This window comes from Passer domesticus, chromosome 2 (assembly GCF_036417665.1).
Source record: "Passer domesticus isolate bPasDom1 chromosome 2, bPasDom1.hap1, whole genome shotgun sequence".
NCBI classification, from domain to species: domain Eukaryota; kingdom Metazoa; phylum Chordata; class Aves; order Passeriformes; family Passeridae; genus Passer; species Passer domesticus.
Genome location: NC_087475.1, coordinates 107,592,225 through 107,607,287, shown reverse-complemented (window position 1 = coordinate 107,607,287; position 15,063 = coordinate 107,592,225). Strand labels below are relative to the sequence as shown.

General features: G+C 50.5%; 1 protein-coding gene across 2 annotated transcripts; it reads right to left on the bottom strand.

Moving 5' to 3' along the window:
• Nucleotides 1-57: 57 nt before the first annotated feature.
• USP5 (ubiquitin specific peptidase 5) lies at nt 58-14,718 on the bottom strand. Of its 2 annotated transcripts, none has more exons than XM_064410466.1 (20): nt 14,561-14,718; nt 13,085-13,210; nt 12,730-12,796; nt 9,791-9,924; nt 9,352-9,497; nt 8,889-9,073; nt 8,243-8,337; nt 7,546-7,739; nt 7,322-7,393; nt 6,020-6,101; nt 5,682-5,807; nt 5,088-5,241; nt 4,518-4,692; nt 3,145-3,233; nt 2,758-2,949; nt 2,089-2,232; nt 1,799-1,944; nt 1,556-1,709; nt 821-905; nt 58-654 (listed from the first exon to the last, which is right to left on the bottom strand). In XM_064410466.1, the coding sequence occupies exons 1-20, from the start codon at nt 14,666-14,668 to the stop codon at nt 561-563; spliced, it is 2,568 nt and encodes an 855-aa protein (XP_064266536.1). In that variant the 5' UTR covers nt 14,669-14,718; the 3' UTR covers nt 58-560. The 2 variants fall into 2 exon arrangements, with proteins under 2 accessions (XP_064266536.1, XP_064266537.1); XM_064410467.1 differs by having other exon boundaries at nt 2,827-2,949.
• Between the last annotated feature and the right edge of the window lie 345 nt (nt 14,719-15,063).

Here is a 15,063-nt window from a genome sequence, read left to right as displayed (position 1 = left end):
CCCCGCCCCCGGCCCACCCGCGCTCCTGCAGCCCGCGGGGTCACACAGCAGCCAGGCGGTATTTCCACTTTTATTTTGTCCCTCGTGTATTTTGGCATGTCAAGGGCACACAAGGGGAAGCGCTGCTCGTGGCCCGCCTTGCCGCCCGCCCCACGCCCCCGCCCGACAGGGCGGGCAGGAGGAACCCCCCCATTCACAAGCCACAGGTACACACAAGCCCCCTCCTCTCCCTCCGGACAGCAAGGAGGCGGCATCATCCCACCAAGCAGCGAAGCACTAGGGCTGTGTGTCACGGGGGTGAGGACAGTGAGGACATTTCCTATAGAAACAGATACTCCCAACCCCCCAAACCCCCTTCACTCATGTCCACGGGGGCTCCAGCCCCCAGTCGATTTGTCAGTGAACTCTTGTCCCCCCGTGTCTCCACAGAGAGGCCGTGAAGGGACTGGGGAAGGGAGCAGGGAAGAGAAGGACCCTGCTCCCACCCTCACTGCCCCCACCCCTTTCCCCCCCACACCTTGAGCCCGCTCTCCCCCCAGCACACACAGCAGGAGGATGTTCTAGCTGGGAATCCGCTGGTAGAAGTAGATGTAGCCCAGGTCCTTGGGGGGCTTCTCAGAAGCACAGACTTTCTGGTCGTTGTAGATCACCCACCTGCAACAGGCACAAGAGGAGCTCAGGAATGCCCTTCCACGGCTGAGACACAACTCGACTGCACCCACCTGCTCCCAGCCCCAACCCCCCAGGACCTCTAAAGAAACGGGGCAGGATGGGGATTTAAACCAGCACCTCCGTTCCCTTACGCTGTGGAAATATTTACCTGCCATCTTTCTTGATGTGACAAACATAATGTCCACACATAGTTGAAGTGCCCATGTGGCTGATGAAGGCAAACAGCTGATATTCTTGAAAGAAGGAGGGAAGAGAGGATTGTCAGGGAAAGAGGAGAGATGTCTTACCCCCTAATGCCCTGTGCAAGGCCCTCTCTAGAGAAGGAGCCTTCCCTGAAGGAAGCTCTGCTGGGTAATAATTTAGAACTGGATCCCCATCAAGTGCGACTATGATTGGTCTTACGGCCAAACACAGAGGGAAATGGGAGATGCTAACTTCCATTTAGCCTTCTCTCTTTCAATTTTTTATTTAGGCCATGGATGGTAGATGGATAAAGCAGGGATTCTCCTCCCTATGGCACCCAGCAGCCAAGCACCACTGGACAAATTCTGTGCACAGACAGGAACTGTTTTTTCAGTGGGAACCAAAAAGGGAAAAAAACCCTCGCAGAACCACTGGATAAAAGCAGCACTGCCCTTTCTGTCTTTCACTTGATGGCACTTCCCCAACCTCTCTCTTATTGGCTTCCAGGTATCCTCATCCAGCCTGAAGGGTCTAAACTACTTTGCCATTCCTCCCCTCTTCCTCCCTGCTTCCACCTCTACAACCAGTCCACCTGTAATAGCTGCTGCTGCTAAAGCTTGCAGTACTGCATGGATCACGAATGACAAAGTAGTGTTGAGTTTGCAGCCCAAAATCCACATTCCTATGGCGTGGAACTCACTTCCAGGCCCATCGCGCACTTTGGGACCCACGGGGACGGATTCAGAGATGGACTCGGCTGCCGAGCGCCCCTCTGAGATATCCATAGCAGCTTCTGCATCGAGGTCATCAATGTGACTGAAGATCCAATCCACAGCACGCTCCAGACTGTTGTTCTGGAAGGGAGAAGACAATGAACCTGAGAATTCCTGAATTCCTGTTCCTGAGAAAATCCTTGCACTCTGGTGTCACCCGTGCCTCTCACCGTGGCTCTAAGCGCTTTCATTGCCTGGTCCCGGGAGAAGCCCATGGAGACAATGGTGGCCACACTGTCTTCTGAAGGAGGGTCTGGGCAGGCAATAGTTGACCCTGGCCCACTGGATCCAGGGAGAACTAATGGGTTAGCAAAATCTGCAGCAGGAAACACAACACAGCTCAGAGTAATCAGATCTCCCCAAGAGTGTACAGCCCAAGTCCAAACTACTTCAGTTTTCCACTGTGGTAGCAGGACACAAGAACAGCCCAGAAGCAGTAAGCTTCACCACGGCCTCATACCTGGATCGTCCATATGTGACATGACCCAGTTCATGGCCGCCTCAACCCCACTATTCCCTGTGTAATACACGGCTTTGCGGCAGGCATCCATGGGAAAGCCCATCTCCACTAGCTGGATAATCACCGACTCATCCAGCATGGGTGCTGTGGGGAGACAGAAGTTAGAGCCACCCACGCCCACCCATCCCTGCTGGCTCCATTTCATCTCGTGTCACACAGCCTCCAAAGCCACCGCCTCCTAGCTGTATTTCACACCAAGTTCCATCTCTTGGCTTTTCTCAGCCACCTTTCTTCTTCAGAAGAGCAGTCTCACACACAGGCAAAATCCAAAATGATTCAACCCGTGAATTCAGGAGCACTGGCTCTTCCCTAGGCTCTGAACCCGACCTCCCACTGTTGTTTGTGACAATTAAATACCCCCACCAATTAAATCCTGTATCAATCCCAGCTCTGCCTCCTCTAAATGCACCGGACATGCCACCCCATCTTGCACAGAACAAGAATCAACAAACCCCCTTGCATAACAGGCATGCAAGGGAGGCAGCTGGCAACCGCTGACAAAAGGACAGGGAAAGTCTGAGCAAGTGGGAAACTGCTAGCATGGGACACAAGGCAAGGAGAGCAAGGAAATGAGTCAGGCATCAGGAAGAGAGGAGGAGAATCACTAACATGTCGGAGAGGAGAAGTGAGGGGAGCAGAAGGAGTCGTCGTCCTCGTTGCCATAGAACCCCAGGCTACCTTTGGGCTCATCTGGTGTCACCAGTGGGGGTGCGATGTCTGGCATTTCCTCTTCTCCTTCCTGCAGCCCCGTTCCCTGCAGTGCAGAGATATCCAGCTCCTCGGGCATTTCAATGGAAACATCTGCAAGATAGGGTCTTGCTCAGCCTCCATGCAGGGGCAGAAACAAAGGACTCGGCTGGGAGATCTAGAAGGGTAAGTGCCTTGGGATGCCTGCAGCAACTTTTGGGATAGTTACATTCCTCCTGGCAGTAATGACCACAATATCCATATGTGACTCCCAGTACCTATATGCTCTGTACTTCTCATCCTCCTTACCGAGTTTTTTGGGCACCCAGTCCAGACCGAAAGTGAACTTCTTGATCTGGATAACCAGATAATCTGGGAAAGAGGCGAACCGCGTCGTTCTGAAAGAGACGCGTAATAATTTTAAATACCTTGTCAGCAAAGATTGAGGGTATCTAGCTGATCCAAGAAATGAGTGAGTAGGACAGAGCCATGTCCTGAGCAAGCTGGGGATACACCTGTCTGTGCAGCTCTTCTGTGGTGAGCTTAAAGCTCCTCAAACACAGAACCATTTCTAAGGCAGAAGCCCTGACAAAATGAGATGGAATGCAAATCTTGGAGATGAGGAAAAATAGTACATATTCTCTACCTTTAAATCCTGTATTTTACAAGCCTGGTCAGATTCTGTTTAATTAAAAGTCTAACCCTTAAGGAATGTAATGGAAATAACATCTTTTATTAGACCAACAGATACACCTGCAGGAACTGTCAAGAGCATTTTTTTTTGATATGAGACAGAAGCAGTGAATTTTAAGTTAACTGAATTTGATTAAACATTATTTAGTTAGACACTTTGAGAGAGAAAGTGTCTGGAATCTATGAAACAGAGGGGAATGCTTGTAAAGGGAGAAGCATCTGTAAATGAGACAGATACTCATTACCAGGTGATAATTGCAACATACTGGAGAACTAAATTAAGTGGCAGTAAAGTGTTTGAATACAACTCAGTAAAAATTAAAACAAAATGTTACTTTTCAACGTGATGTTTGTTTATAGTAGCTATTGCTTAATAATGGGGTATTTGTTTAATAATTTAATTAATTAATTACTCCATTAATAATGGAGTATAGAGAAGCACTTCCAACTCTTTGATGACTTTCATTGCAAAAGAACACTCAGCATCACAGCAGAAAGCTGCTTACATTTGTAGTCTTGTCACTTCAACTTTGCACTGTTGCATGTGCTACAAGCAGTGAGAAAAATTAAAGCTGTTTTTTAAACCTTGCTACTAGCATTTAAACTAGCATTCTTTCAAAGAACTCATGCATCTGTTACACTCAGTGTTCTGCTCAAATCTTCACAGTTGAAAACTTGAAGAAATTTTAGAGATAGTGCAAGATCAGCGTCATCATACAGTCAGTACAGATTTCAAAGCTAAATTTTAAATCTATAGGAAAAGCTACTAGTTTTCTGAAATATTACTGTGTTTTTGTAGCCTCTCAGCAGCTGAAATCTGATAGCTAGGACTTCACTAGCACTGATCCCCTCTCTGCTTCAGTGTTCTGTGGACCCAGGGTGTGGAGGACTACAAAGCTTTAGTAATGTTCTTCCCCCGAGCCACTACAAGAAGTCCCCAGAGATGCAGCTATGGCCAGTTCATCACAGCTTAGCTGACACACACTTACTTGAGAGCCACAGACTTGGCCTGCAAGGCTGTGCTCCAGAAATCATCCACCTGCTCTGGAGCTCCATAGGCCTCTAGGCAGGAGCTGAAAGGCACCTTGGCTCGCACCAGCTCAGGCAGCGGCTGCTTCTCCTCCTCTGCCTGCCTCTTCTTCTCCTCATACTCCAGCAGCTCATCTAGACAACAAAGAGAATAAAGCAGAGGAGTCAAGGACCACCTCCAGGTACCTACAAAGTGACTGGTGTAAGCTACACCCAGAGGCAGAGCAGGCCTATAGATACACGCCATTGAGAAGGGAGCACAGCTTCCAGAGCACACTTCTGCTACTGCAGTCACTCCTGAATGCTGCTGAATCACAGCCCAGCTTGTGGTGGCCGAGGCAAAGGCTCTAGAGGGACATCACCATGTCACACCACCTCTGAAGATATCAGCCCGATCCCATAAAAGCAGGAGAAGGATCTGGCCTCAGAAGTGGCAAAGAAGTCCCTCTTTCATTTAAGGAGTTGTGTAGGAATAGTACAATATACAAACATAGGGCTTGCTACCTTTCTGGTGTTGGCACATTACTGACCTTTGTTGAGTGCAGCATCCATGGGCACAGGCAGCTGCATAATATAGTCCACACGTTGGGTATATTTCACCTTTTCTGTGGCCAGGCACTTCAGCTTCTCCTCCACCAGAAAACGGAAGACCTCGTTAGGGTTCTCCGAGCTGCGGCAGTTCCTCTGAAGGAGGAGAAATTAGAAGCACACATGTAACATCAGAATGGCACAAAAAATGATCTGCAGTAACAGTGATGTCACACAGCACGTGGCTGAAGAGTAGTCACTTCTGTACCCAGTACCCTGGAAAAGACAGCAAAGAGGAAACTAAAGCCAGCTTCTGTACTCTAGGAAGCCATGGCATTCCTGCTCCTACAGAAGAAATTTCACACCTCCAGCTGTGCCACTCTCAATAAAAGATTTCTCCATGGAATCAGCCCTGAAAACATGGCCAAGCACCTCTCCTTCTCCATCCTGCCAGGTGCTAGATGGCCCATTTCCCCATTTTCTCTCCTGCTCCCTGCTCCGATTGCCAGCTTCTCACCTCCCCTCCTCGCCCCTGGCTGTGGGAAGAAAATCAAGCTGGACTTTTCCATGATTTGCCAGACAGACTCAACCATTACCTCCACCATGTTGATGAAGTGCAGAAAGAATTCCTGGGCATCCTGCTGTCGGTTAGTGGAAAACTCTGGGTGCCCCTTTCCGATGAGGGACTTAAACATGCGTGGAGCAATGCCATTTTGCATACCCTGCAAATAACAGTGTGGAAGAGGAAGGTGGTTAAATATATAATTTGCCAAGCATGTGTCCTGGCATGTAGCACTCTATCCTTAGCCATGCTTTTCTTCAGGTGAGAGGCTTCGGAACAAGCCCCAGCACATGTCTTCAGAAAGAAGACATGTGGAATACACAATACCTCATGCAACACGTGCACCAAGAGGATACCGTATCCAAGCCTCACCTTCTGATCAGACTGCTGCTCCCCATCTGCAGAAGCTGGCCTTGAATACTCCCCAGAAAGCAGTCCATGGCCCAGTTTGGCTCTGGAATGACAAATTCAGTGTTAGTATCAATGTTTCTTCAATCTCACATGCTCCAGCAGCCACATCAACCCATCCAGCTTTCATACTGCCATGGACTGTCAGTCCCACAGATAACAGCTTTCTCTGCTGCACCAGGCAAGATTATCTTATTGTGGTCTGCTCTCTGGCCTCTGGAGACATCACTGACTTCAAAGTTATCAGGGCTTTAGGGTGCCAACCTCAACCACTGCTTGCACACTGGGTAGAACAAGAAGGAACAGCTGGTGCTGAGCCACACAGCAGCTGCACAACAGCCAAGCTGAGCTGCAGCCTGACGGGAAGGAGACAACAGGGCACAGGGAAATTGTCTGAGCCAGAAATAGCACTGCTGTGAGCAGACTGATCACGTTTTCCCAGAGGAAAGATTGACTGCATCAGGCACTTAATGGACAAGAGTATGTGTTCAGTGATTTCCTCCTATGGCCAGACCCTCCTGCTATTCCATTTCACTCCAGTCCTTCCCCATCGTTACTGCCATTTTGCCATTTGTCTGGAACCAAACCTTAACAATTTCCCCCTTTCCCCAGGCAATAATCTATCTGTCTGTCTCACCTTAATCCCCTCTCAGTGAACACCTCACTCCAGGCTGTCCAAATTTAGAATCCTCCTGTACCACTGAACTCCCTGTCCTTGCCACCTTCCATTCCTCCACCCCAAACTTCCACATCCTTGTTTGAGAGCAGCTGCAGCACAGACTTGAAATGCAACCCCCTCCCAAATCTTTTTTCCTCCTTCTGCATATTCTCTTGAACAGTACCTCTTGAGGGAAGCCTCTTTAAGCATACATAAATTATCTACTGACCATAAAGCTGCCTAAACCTACTTATCCCCTTGCTCTTTGCCATCTCCCTCCCCTATAGACAGCAAGCCCCTTTCAACTGTTTTCTTCTGTTATACAGGCAGAAGCTGCCTCCCAGAAATCCCCCCAGTTCAACAGGCATAACACACGTAATACATTTCAGAGCCTCTCATGAACACAGGGTGCACTCTGTCCTCTCCATCTAGGGCATTCAGCTGAACTTCCTTGGCTTAGATCCTTATTGATCACTGAGGAACAATGTTTCTGGTGACAGGCAAGGAAAGAGAGGTGAGGCTTGAGGGAGAACCCTGGAGCAAAGCAGCACAGAGGGGATGCATCCGGGCAGCCTCAGCCTTCCTTCTCTCACCAAAATTCTACGTACACTTGTGTGCTGAAGTCCTGTGTGGGGTCCGAAGGTGCACTTTGGAATATCTTCTCCAGCTTCTCCACATACCTGCAGGGCAAAACAGAGCAATCTAAGGGATATCCATCTTCATGTGGTAAAAATGCAGTTCTGAGCATGATTACTGCCACAGAAGCTCCCAGCTCTAGGGGACCTTTGTACTGATCCCAGACTAATGGAAAGGAGTGATTAAGCTCACTTACTTTCTCTGGAAGTCTGGGATACTGAACAGCACCTGCATCACAGAATTGAGGTAGCAACTGTTGCCCAGGTTACGGATACCAGTGTAGCCAGGCCCATAGAGGGGCTTGAGCTGAACACCAGACTCCTGGATGAGCTCCCACTCGCCAATGCGCTGGTTCATGTCAATTTCCAGTTCTGTCATCGTCTTGTCTGTCTGGAGGGAAAAGAACAGGAAAATCCTCAAAGAAGACTCAAGGCAACATTAGAGGTGTGAAAAGTGCAATGCTGTAAAGAGTCAAATCCATTCTGTTTTATTCTGTAAGTAGAGGAGGAAGAAACAAGAGTTGTTTCCATATATGTGAATACCTGGAACAGAAAGAAGAAGGAAAAGAAATATGGGAGACATCTGAACCATTCCCTAGAAAGAGGCATGGAAACTACACACTAACAAAAAGATCTCAGCACCCGGGAACCTCCCTGCCTGTAGTACTGACACATAACCCCAGGGAAATAAATGTGAGGGACATGAAAGAAAGGCAAAAAAGGCAATCAAAGAAGAGAGGCAGATGAGAAAACTCTCTGTGTGACAAAAAAACCCCAGGGTTTCTTGACCAGGAATGGTTCTGCATAGCCACAGAAAGTTGGAATCTAGCAAAGACACCTCAGAATTGTTTCTGTCTCCCTCTGAGCCTATGGAGGACACCACTTCCTTCTCACCTTCTGCATCTTGAGCATGTCAATCCCAAAGTGTGCCAGATGTTCTGCCAGGTTGGGATCCAACACCATGTCATCCTCATCATAGGAGTAGACATCTATGCAGGAAAACAGAAATAAAAGGAACTTATAATGGCCTGTGATGTCAAATTCATAGGTGGATGGAGAAAGCACTCAGAACCTTTTTGACAAACTGAGCCATTGGACTTTCTGCCCTTTCTCAGCAGAACAACATAACAGACAGAATATTGAGATTCCTCCTAAACATGTGACAAGACAACTCTGTCACCGATCAGGGTACAGAGGTACACCTATGCCAGGAGTAAGCAAAGTGGGTTATTGTGCCATATACTCTCTGCTCAGGATTTGAACACACCATTCTTTGATAAACACCCCAACACAGAAAATCAGATGGCAGCCTGGGTAACTATTCTAAAAGCTCCCAATTACAAGGGAGGGGCAGAGGAAGGCAAGGCTTTTTTTTATCAGCTCGCTCTTTGCCTCACACAAGAAGCAGGTCAGAGTGGCAAAGTTCACAACGGGATGACAGGTCACAAGATGGCCAACTCCACCCTGATACCCACAAGAGATCTGCGTCAGCCCGAGTGGTGCCTGGCACCCCTCACCCTGGGAGGATCCCCCTTCTTACCCGCCCCGTCAGGAGTGATTGTTCCCAGTTTCACAGCCAGCGGGTAGCCGGTTTCCCGGTAGTGCTCCACGGCGTGGTTGTTGCCGCCACTGCCGTCGAAGTAGCGCCGACCGCACAGGATGGCTCCGTCGGTCATGTTCAGCCACAGGTTCTCCTTCATGTCACACTTGCTGCACTTCCAGCCACTATTGACAAGGAACAGAGAAAAAGAGATCAGAGGGAAAACCTCTGGGTTCTAGCTCCCAAGCCCTCGCCATTGCTGCCTGCTGCAACATCCGTAGTACAAGCGATCTCAGTCCTCTTTTACTACGGAACACTGAGAATCCTGATACACCCTAGTGTGCCACCTCCCCTGAATCCACTGTGACAAGGCACACTCGGAGACTCACAAAAGAAGTCTCATCTGCTGCTGCAGGCCAGCACAGGACACGAGTGACACAGCAAGTTCCAGCACTATGCTCACCACGGCGGGATGCGGACATCGTTCTGGAGCTGCTGCAGGGAAAAAGCGTGCTTGGAAACACGGCGAACCTCCCCATCCCAAGCCTGCACCTCCTGCTTCCGTGAGGCTGAATCTGCTGTCAGGATGGCCTCGATGGCACTGGCAATCTGCAATCAGGACAGCAGGAGAGAACATGAAGGGCTGGCCTACCACAGTAAGGGCACAAGAAGCTTCCAGTGCCACAACACTTTAGGCAAGTGAGACTTCCGGGAGCCTCAGTCACACACAAGGCAGAACTCTGTAATGAACAGCAGTGTGTAAGTGCAGAGCAGTCCTGGTGGGTGACTGCCAGCTGAGACTCCACAGCAGCTCTGCAGGATCCCTTTTACAGGGCAGTTTCCTTCTCAGTAATGGTACATTTCCTCATCAACACTAAACACAGCCCTCCACGCAAACATACCCTGTCTTTGACCATGTCTGGTAGTCCCTCCAGCCCATCACGTGGAATATCCAAATGGTCTGGCAAAATCACTATTTTTACATCTTCGTCATATTCAAACTTTTCTTCTGTGAGGTCAAATCCACCTTCTACACCTACAAGAAGAAAAAACACTGTGGTAACAGGTGAAACCAAAGAGCTTGAAAAGCTTCTTTCTCCACAGCTTACAAGAAATAACACACCATGACTAAGACAATGAACTAGATCAGTGATCCACAATCTTTCTTCCACTTCTGGATCCCAGAGCTTCTGCTGCTGCTGTGGACTTCACAGGAACAATTATAAGCCTGGTGACAATAGATTTTGTTTTCCCCAGCTCTTTTTACAGATGCTTAAAAACAATCTCCAGACTTTGGCTACAACCAGGAAGAAAACCAAACCTCCTCTAGAGAGGCATTGGCCAGAAAAGAGCCAAGATAAAGCACTGGTGTTCAACCTTAACCAGAATACTCAAGACAATGAATGGAGATGTGCATGAAGAGATAATCCTGTAAGCCAGGGCAAAGGTCAGGTCTATCAGCATCTTTAAGAAGCTCTCTTTCTTCACTTTTCCAGAAAGGACAGTCTAGAGTCCTGCACTCAAGCAAGAAGAACCAGGAGCTCCTCTGGAACCAGAACATTCAGGACTGCAGAAAAAGTCTGAGCAAAGTTATAGTGATAGCAGTTTCCATGCCCACCTAGCTGTGCTTTCCAGAGGTTGCACCAGAAACTGGAGATCCGTATGTAAAAGGTTATTTGCCAGCTGCAAAGAGTCATCATGGATGCCCACCAAAACATCTGCAGTTTCTGCAGATTCCCCCACCTACAGTTTTTGGATTATATAGGTACTCAGAGGAAAAGCTTGGCCTTCTCTGTTCTGCAGATATTCACATCCTGCATCCCAAAAGGAAACAGGCAGAAGACACATGGCTTATTAGCAGCCTAAACCCCCTGTGTTTTTCAACTGAATTTCATTTATTCCTGGAAAAATTGCACGCTGTGACTGCAATAATCTCTGCAACAAATATCTGAACATCTGCAACTGCAACAAATCTCTGAAGGGAATAAACGCTTTTGCTGCTCAGTGCCTCTACCTCAAGAATCCTGTGTGCAACACAGTTCTGATAATCACTGCTGCATTTCCTTAAAACATTCTTGTCAGAAATATCCAGTCCCATGATATCTCCTGCAACTCCCTCCTTAGATACCTACAATTTTTACACTATGCACAAACTGCTACGTATGAACACAGTGATTTTAGAGAACAGTCACCAGCATCATGCAGCAACATACCTAGATAATCATCTTCTGTGTCTCTTCAGCCCAGAGATTTCCTGTCACCACTTTCATAGAGTAAAGCAATAGACAACCCCCCAGGGCATTACACAATTCCTGAACCCTAAACACACTCAACCAGACTGGTGAGGTCCCCTCAGGTGGTTATGTGAACCTTCTGAGGGTCCAGATGAGAAAGAGGGTCTACAGCCACCAGCTTGCCCTGAGGTACACTGCCTCCTTTTCCATGGTGCTAGCCAAGCACTACACACCACAAAAGTCCTTCAAACAACATGCAGGCATAGGAGAAAGATCTACAAAGCACTGTAGATCTTTCATTGAGAGGGGGAAGTGAGGTACAGAGACATCAAGGGCTACATTTTGTTCACAAATCTTTCCAGTACTTTAAAAAAATCTCCCATGTCAGGATTAGCTATACCACCACAGTTCAGCTAAAACAAAGATTAAAAAAAACTTCTCCTGAACTTGAGACCATTGTCTCACAGGGCAAATACTTTCTTTATTGTCTCCTGCTCCATTCACACCACTAAGCTGTTATCACAAGCAGGTATTTGCCCACCCACTGACAACACTTGCTGAACGACCTCTGTAGAATTCAGGACGCAGAAATAACTCGTAATGCACACCAGGCCTCATCTCTCCCAAAGGAGCTTAATCTCATATACACATAAAAGCACTGGCTATCTGAAGAAACAGAGATTCCAGCCTCAATTTTGCTAGAAGTGATCTTTGGGGCTCTATTCAGCAAAACAGGGAGCAGCTGCCAGCCTTAATAGTGGTGTTTGTGCTCAGCAGACGAGTCACTGGGCGTCTACACCAGGGAAAAGTGAGCCAAAACCAAGACATTCACAGTCCAGATTCTGGATTTCCCTCTAGCGGTCAGCTTCCAGCAAGCCAAGAACCTCTTACTGCTACAAATGTTCCCGTTCCTTCCTTTATGTGTCTCCATAATGGCTCAGAAATTACCAGCTGAGACTGCTCCAAATAAGCAGCATCTCCATTGATTGCCACGACAGCCCTCACAGGCGGTGAAAGACAGTAATGGGAACACCGGCCTTGTTCTTCCAAAAAAAGGAATATTTAAAATATTTTTCATGTTTTAATGCTCATATGTATTTCCTCCAGTATCAGCCTTATGAGACCTAATGAGCCAAAAATATTAACGCAGCATTTTTCATTAATTTCTTCCCCGTTTATATCAATAATGCTAGTTCAATATCAGAGGAGTTTAAAAAATAGTTTATCTGCCAGGAGCTTTAAGCTTACTTTTCTCAGACATAAATTTTCTCAAACTTACTTCAGCCCCACGCTGGGCACATTGTGTTTAAGCAGCAGTCCCAGTTTGGTGATCCCCACACCAAGCTGAGCCAGGCATGCACGGTCATGGCAGAGGATAAAAAACACATTTATCCATGGAAAACAAGATGCAACTTTGGACACAGAACACAACTACCACCTTAATGACTGTTCTACAGAAACTGCTCACCCCAGACACCTTGGAAAACATGAAGTCTGATTTTGGCCAGGGATATTAGCCAGGAAGAGTGAAGCAGAAGAGACAAACCAGGCAGCTCCAGAGGACTGGCTGAACACAGGGCCCATACAGTACACAGGTGCTTCCTTACCAATAGCCAGGCGAGTTGGTTTCTTCCTTGGGGGATCCCCAGCGCTGGAGTTGGTGTCTTCTTCCTTCTGTGGCATTGAAAAGAAATAGGGAAATGAGAGTTAAGGGGACAGGAATGCTGTGGCAAGCCTTAGGGATTGCAATCAAGCTACTCTGAAAACAGAAGGAAGCCAGGCAGAAATAACATGGGCAATCCATACAACCCAGCACAAGCAGAACTGAAGCACTGGCATCCCTCAATTCACCAGGAAAAACAAGTGCTGTATCTCAGGAGAGAAGACACTGATGGAATACACAGACACAGCCCAGCTCTCACTTTCAGAACAAGTCTGAGTACACGTATTTTTATTTTTTACCGGTTTACGTGTTCTTTTGAGGTGCAGGTAGACCCGCTGGCCTGTTTTCTGATAGTGCTTTTCCACATACTGCTTCCCAAAGCCCAGGAACGTGTTCATGCAGATATACAAGCCGCCATCTGACTCCTGGAAGGAAGGAGGGACAAAACTGAAGGGAGGTGGTAAGGAATGGCATTCCAGCTGCTAGGACAGGCATGGCAGACTAGTCATTATTCATTAAGTCATGGCAACAGCTCGTTCCTACACAGCAGCCACAAGTAGCTGGTAAGAAATAGGATGGCAAGCCCCAGCCTGGCTGTCCCAGAAGAACAGGTACTCCTGTCATGATGATGTATTTGAAAAACTATTTGTGTGTTCATTTATGGCAGGATGCTAGCAAATCAGGAAAGCCTGAGTTTCCACAAGAGTTCATGTCGTAGAAGGCCCCTAGCACACACAGTTTACCAGTTCAGAGCATGGTACAATCATTACCAGCAGAACTGTGGCACCCTGTCCAAACACATGACTGCCAGTGCCATAGGGAATGCTGCCAAGCTGCAGTGTGAGGAAGGTTAACAGACCACTGTTTACTTTTGCTGTGGTGCTCGAAAGCCTGTGAGCAGCTGGGACACAGACACAGAACGTGCCCCCGCCATCCCATCAGCAGCTGGACAACACCACACTCAGCCAGCAGCCACCCTTCTCACACTGAAGGGGCGGGGGACTCAAACGCAGGGGCTGGAAGGGAGGAAAACCACCCAGAAGCTTTCAGAGGCTGCTGGGACTGAGCCAGAGCGGGGAGCGCATGGCCCGGCATCGCTGTGGAGCGGGAGGGCCGGGATGCCATGTGCGGCTGCCTCGAGGGCCCGTCTCCACCGCCGCGGCCCACGGCGCTCCTCGCCCCCCGCCGCCCCTCAGGTCCACCGAGGCCGGGCGGGGGCAGCGCAGGGATGCCAGCGGGCTGGAGACGGCCGGAGAAGGGACCACTGCCATCTTAATGACACAGCAGCGCCTCGCCCCCCGCCCGCCGGGCCGCGGGGCCGGGACGCGCCTCAGACCCGGGCAGGGCGGGACCCCCGGCCCGCCCCCCGCCGCCGAGGGCGGGCCCGGGACGCGCCCGACCCCCGCCCCCCGCCGGACCACAAGTCCTGGCGAGCCCCGGCACAGAGGGCTCGGCCGGGGGCGCTCCCCCTCCCGGGGCTGCCGGCGGGCCGGGCCGCCGCTGATCGCGGCGAGCGACCTGCCCACGCCCGCCCCGGCCGCAGAACTACAGCCCCCAGCGCGCCGCGGGCGGGCGGGGCGCGCCGCGGGGCACGCCGGGCGTAGTAGTCCGCCAAGGCCCTGCGCGCCGCCCGGGAACGGCCGTCGCGGCCACCGGGGAACCACAAATCCCGTGAGGCCCCGCGCGGGCGGCGCCCCGGCTGGCGGCGGGGTGGGAGTCGGCCGCGGCGGGAGCAGCCCGGGCGGGCGGGCGGGGCGGCGGCGGGGCGCGCTTACCGGCGTGTCGAAGGAGAAGGCGCACTCGTCCTTGTGGACGCGGTCGCCGGCCTTGGGCACCCGGATGGACGGCAACACCGACAGCAGCGCCTCACTCAGCTCCGCCATGACAGCGGCTCACCGCGGCACCGCCCACAGCCCCGCCCCGCCCAATCGCAGCCCAGCGCGGTCAGGCGGCTCCTAACCAATCGGCAGCGAGGCTGGAGGCCGGACTCGCCGTGCCGACCCGCGGGCTCGCCCAATCGCAAGCGCCCTCCGGCCATCGCGGGAGGCGGTGCCGGGCTCCTCCACCAATAACGGCGCACGGAGGGGCGAGGGGGCGGGCCTTTCTCCGGAGATTGACAGCGGGCCGAGGCGGGACGTGACGGGCGGGGACTGCGGAGCCGCCGGGCCGGCGGGGCGGGGAGGTGGGCGTGGGTCGGTTGGCCCCGCCCCCGAGCGGCGGCCAATGGGCGGCGGCCCCGCCCGGCGCGCGGGAGATTCGAACGGCGCGTGGGGCGCGG

What these genes read in the sequence shown, in the direction of transcription:
- USP5 (XM_064410466.1), bottom strand. Translation starts at nt 14,668, where the DNA reads ATGGCGGAGCTGAGTGAGGCGCTGCTGTCGGTGTTGCCGTCCATCCGG. An exon ending in ACCAACTCGCCTGGCTATTG is followed by an intron (nt 9,925 to 12,729) that starts GTAAGGAAGCAC and finishes TTCTTCTTGTAG; the next exon opens with GTGTAGAAGGTGGATTTGAC. An exon ending in ATCCCAGACTTCCAGAGAAA is followed by an intron (nt 7,394 to 7,545) that starts GTAAGTGAGCTT and finishes TTTGCCCTGCAG; the next exon opens with GTATGTGGAGAAGCTGGAGA.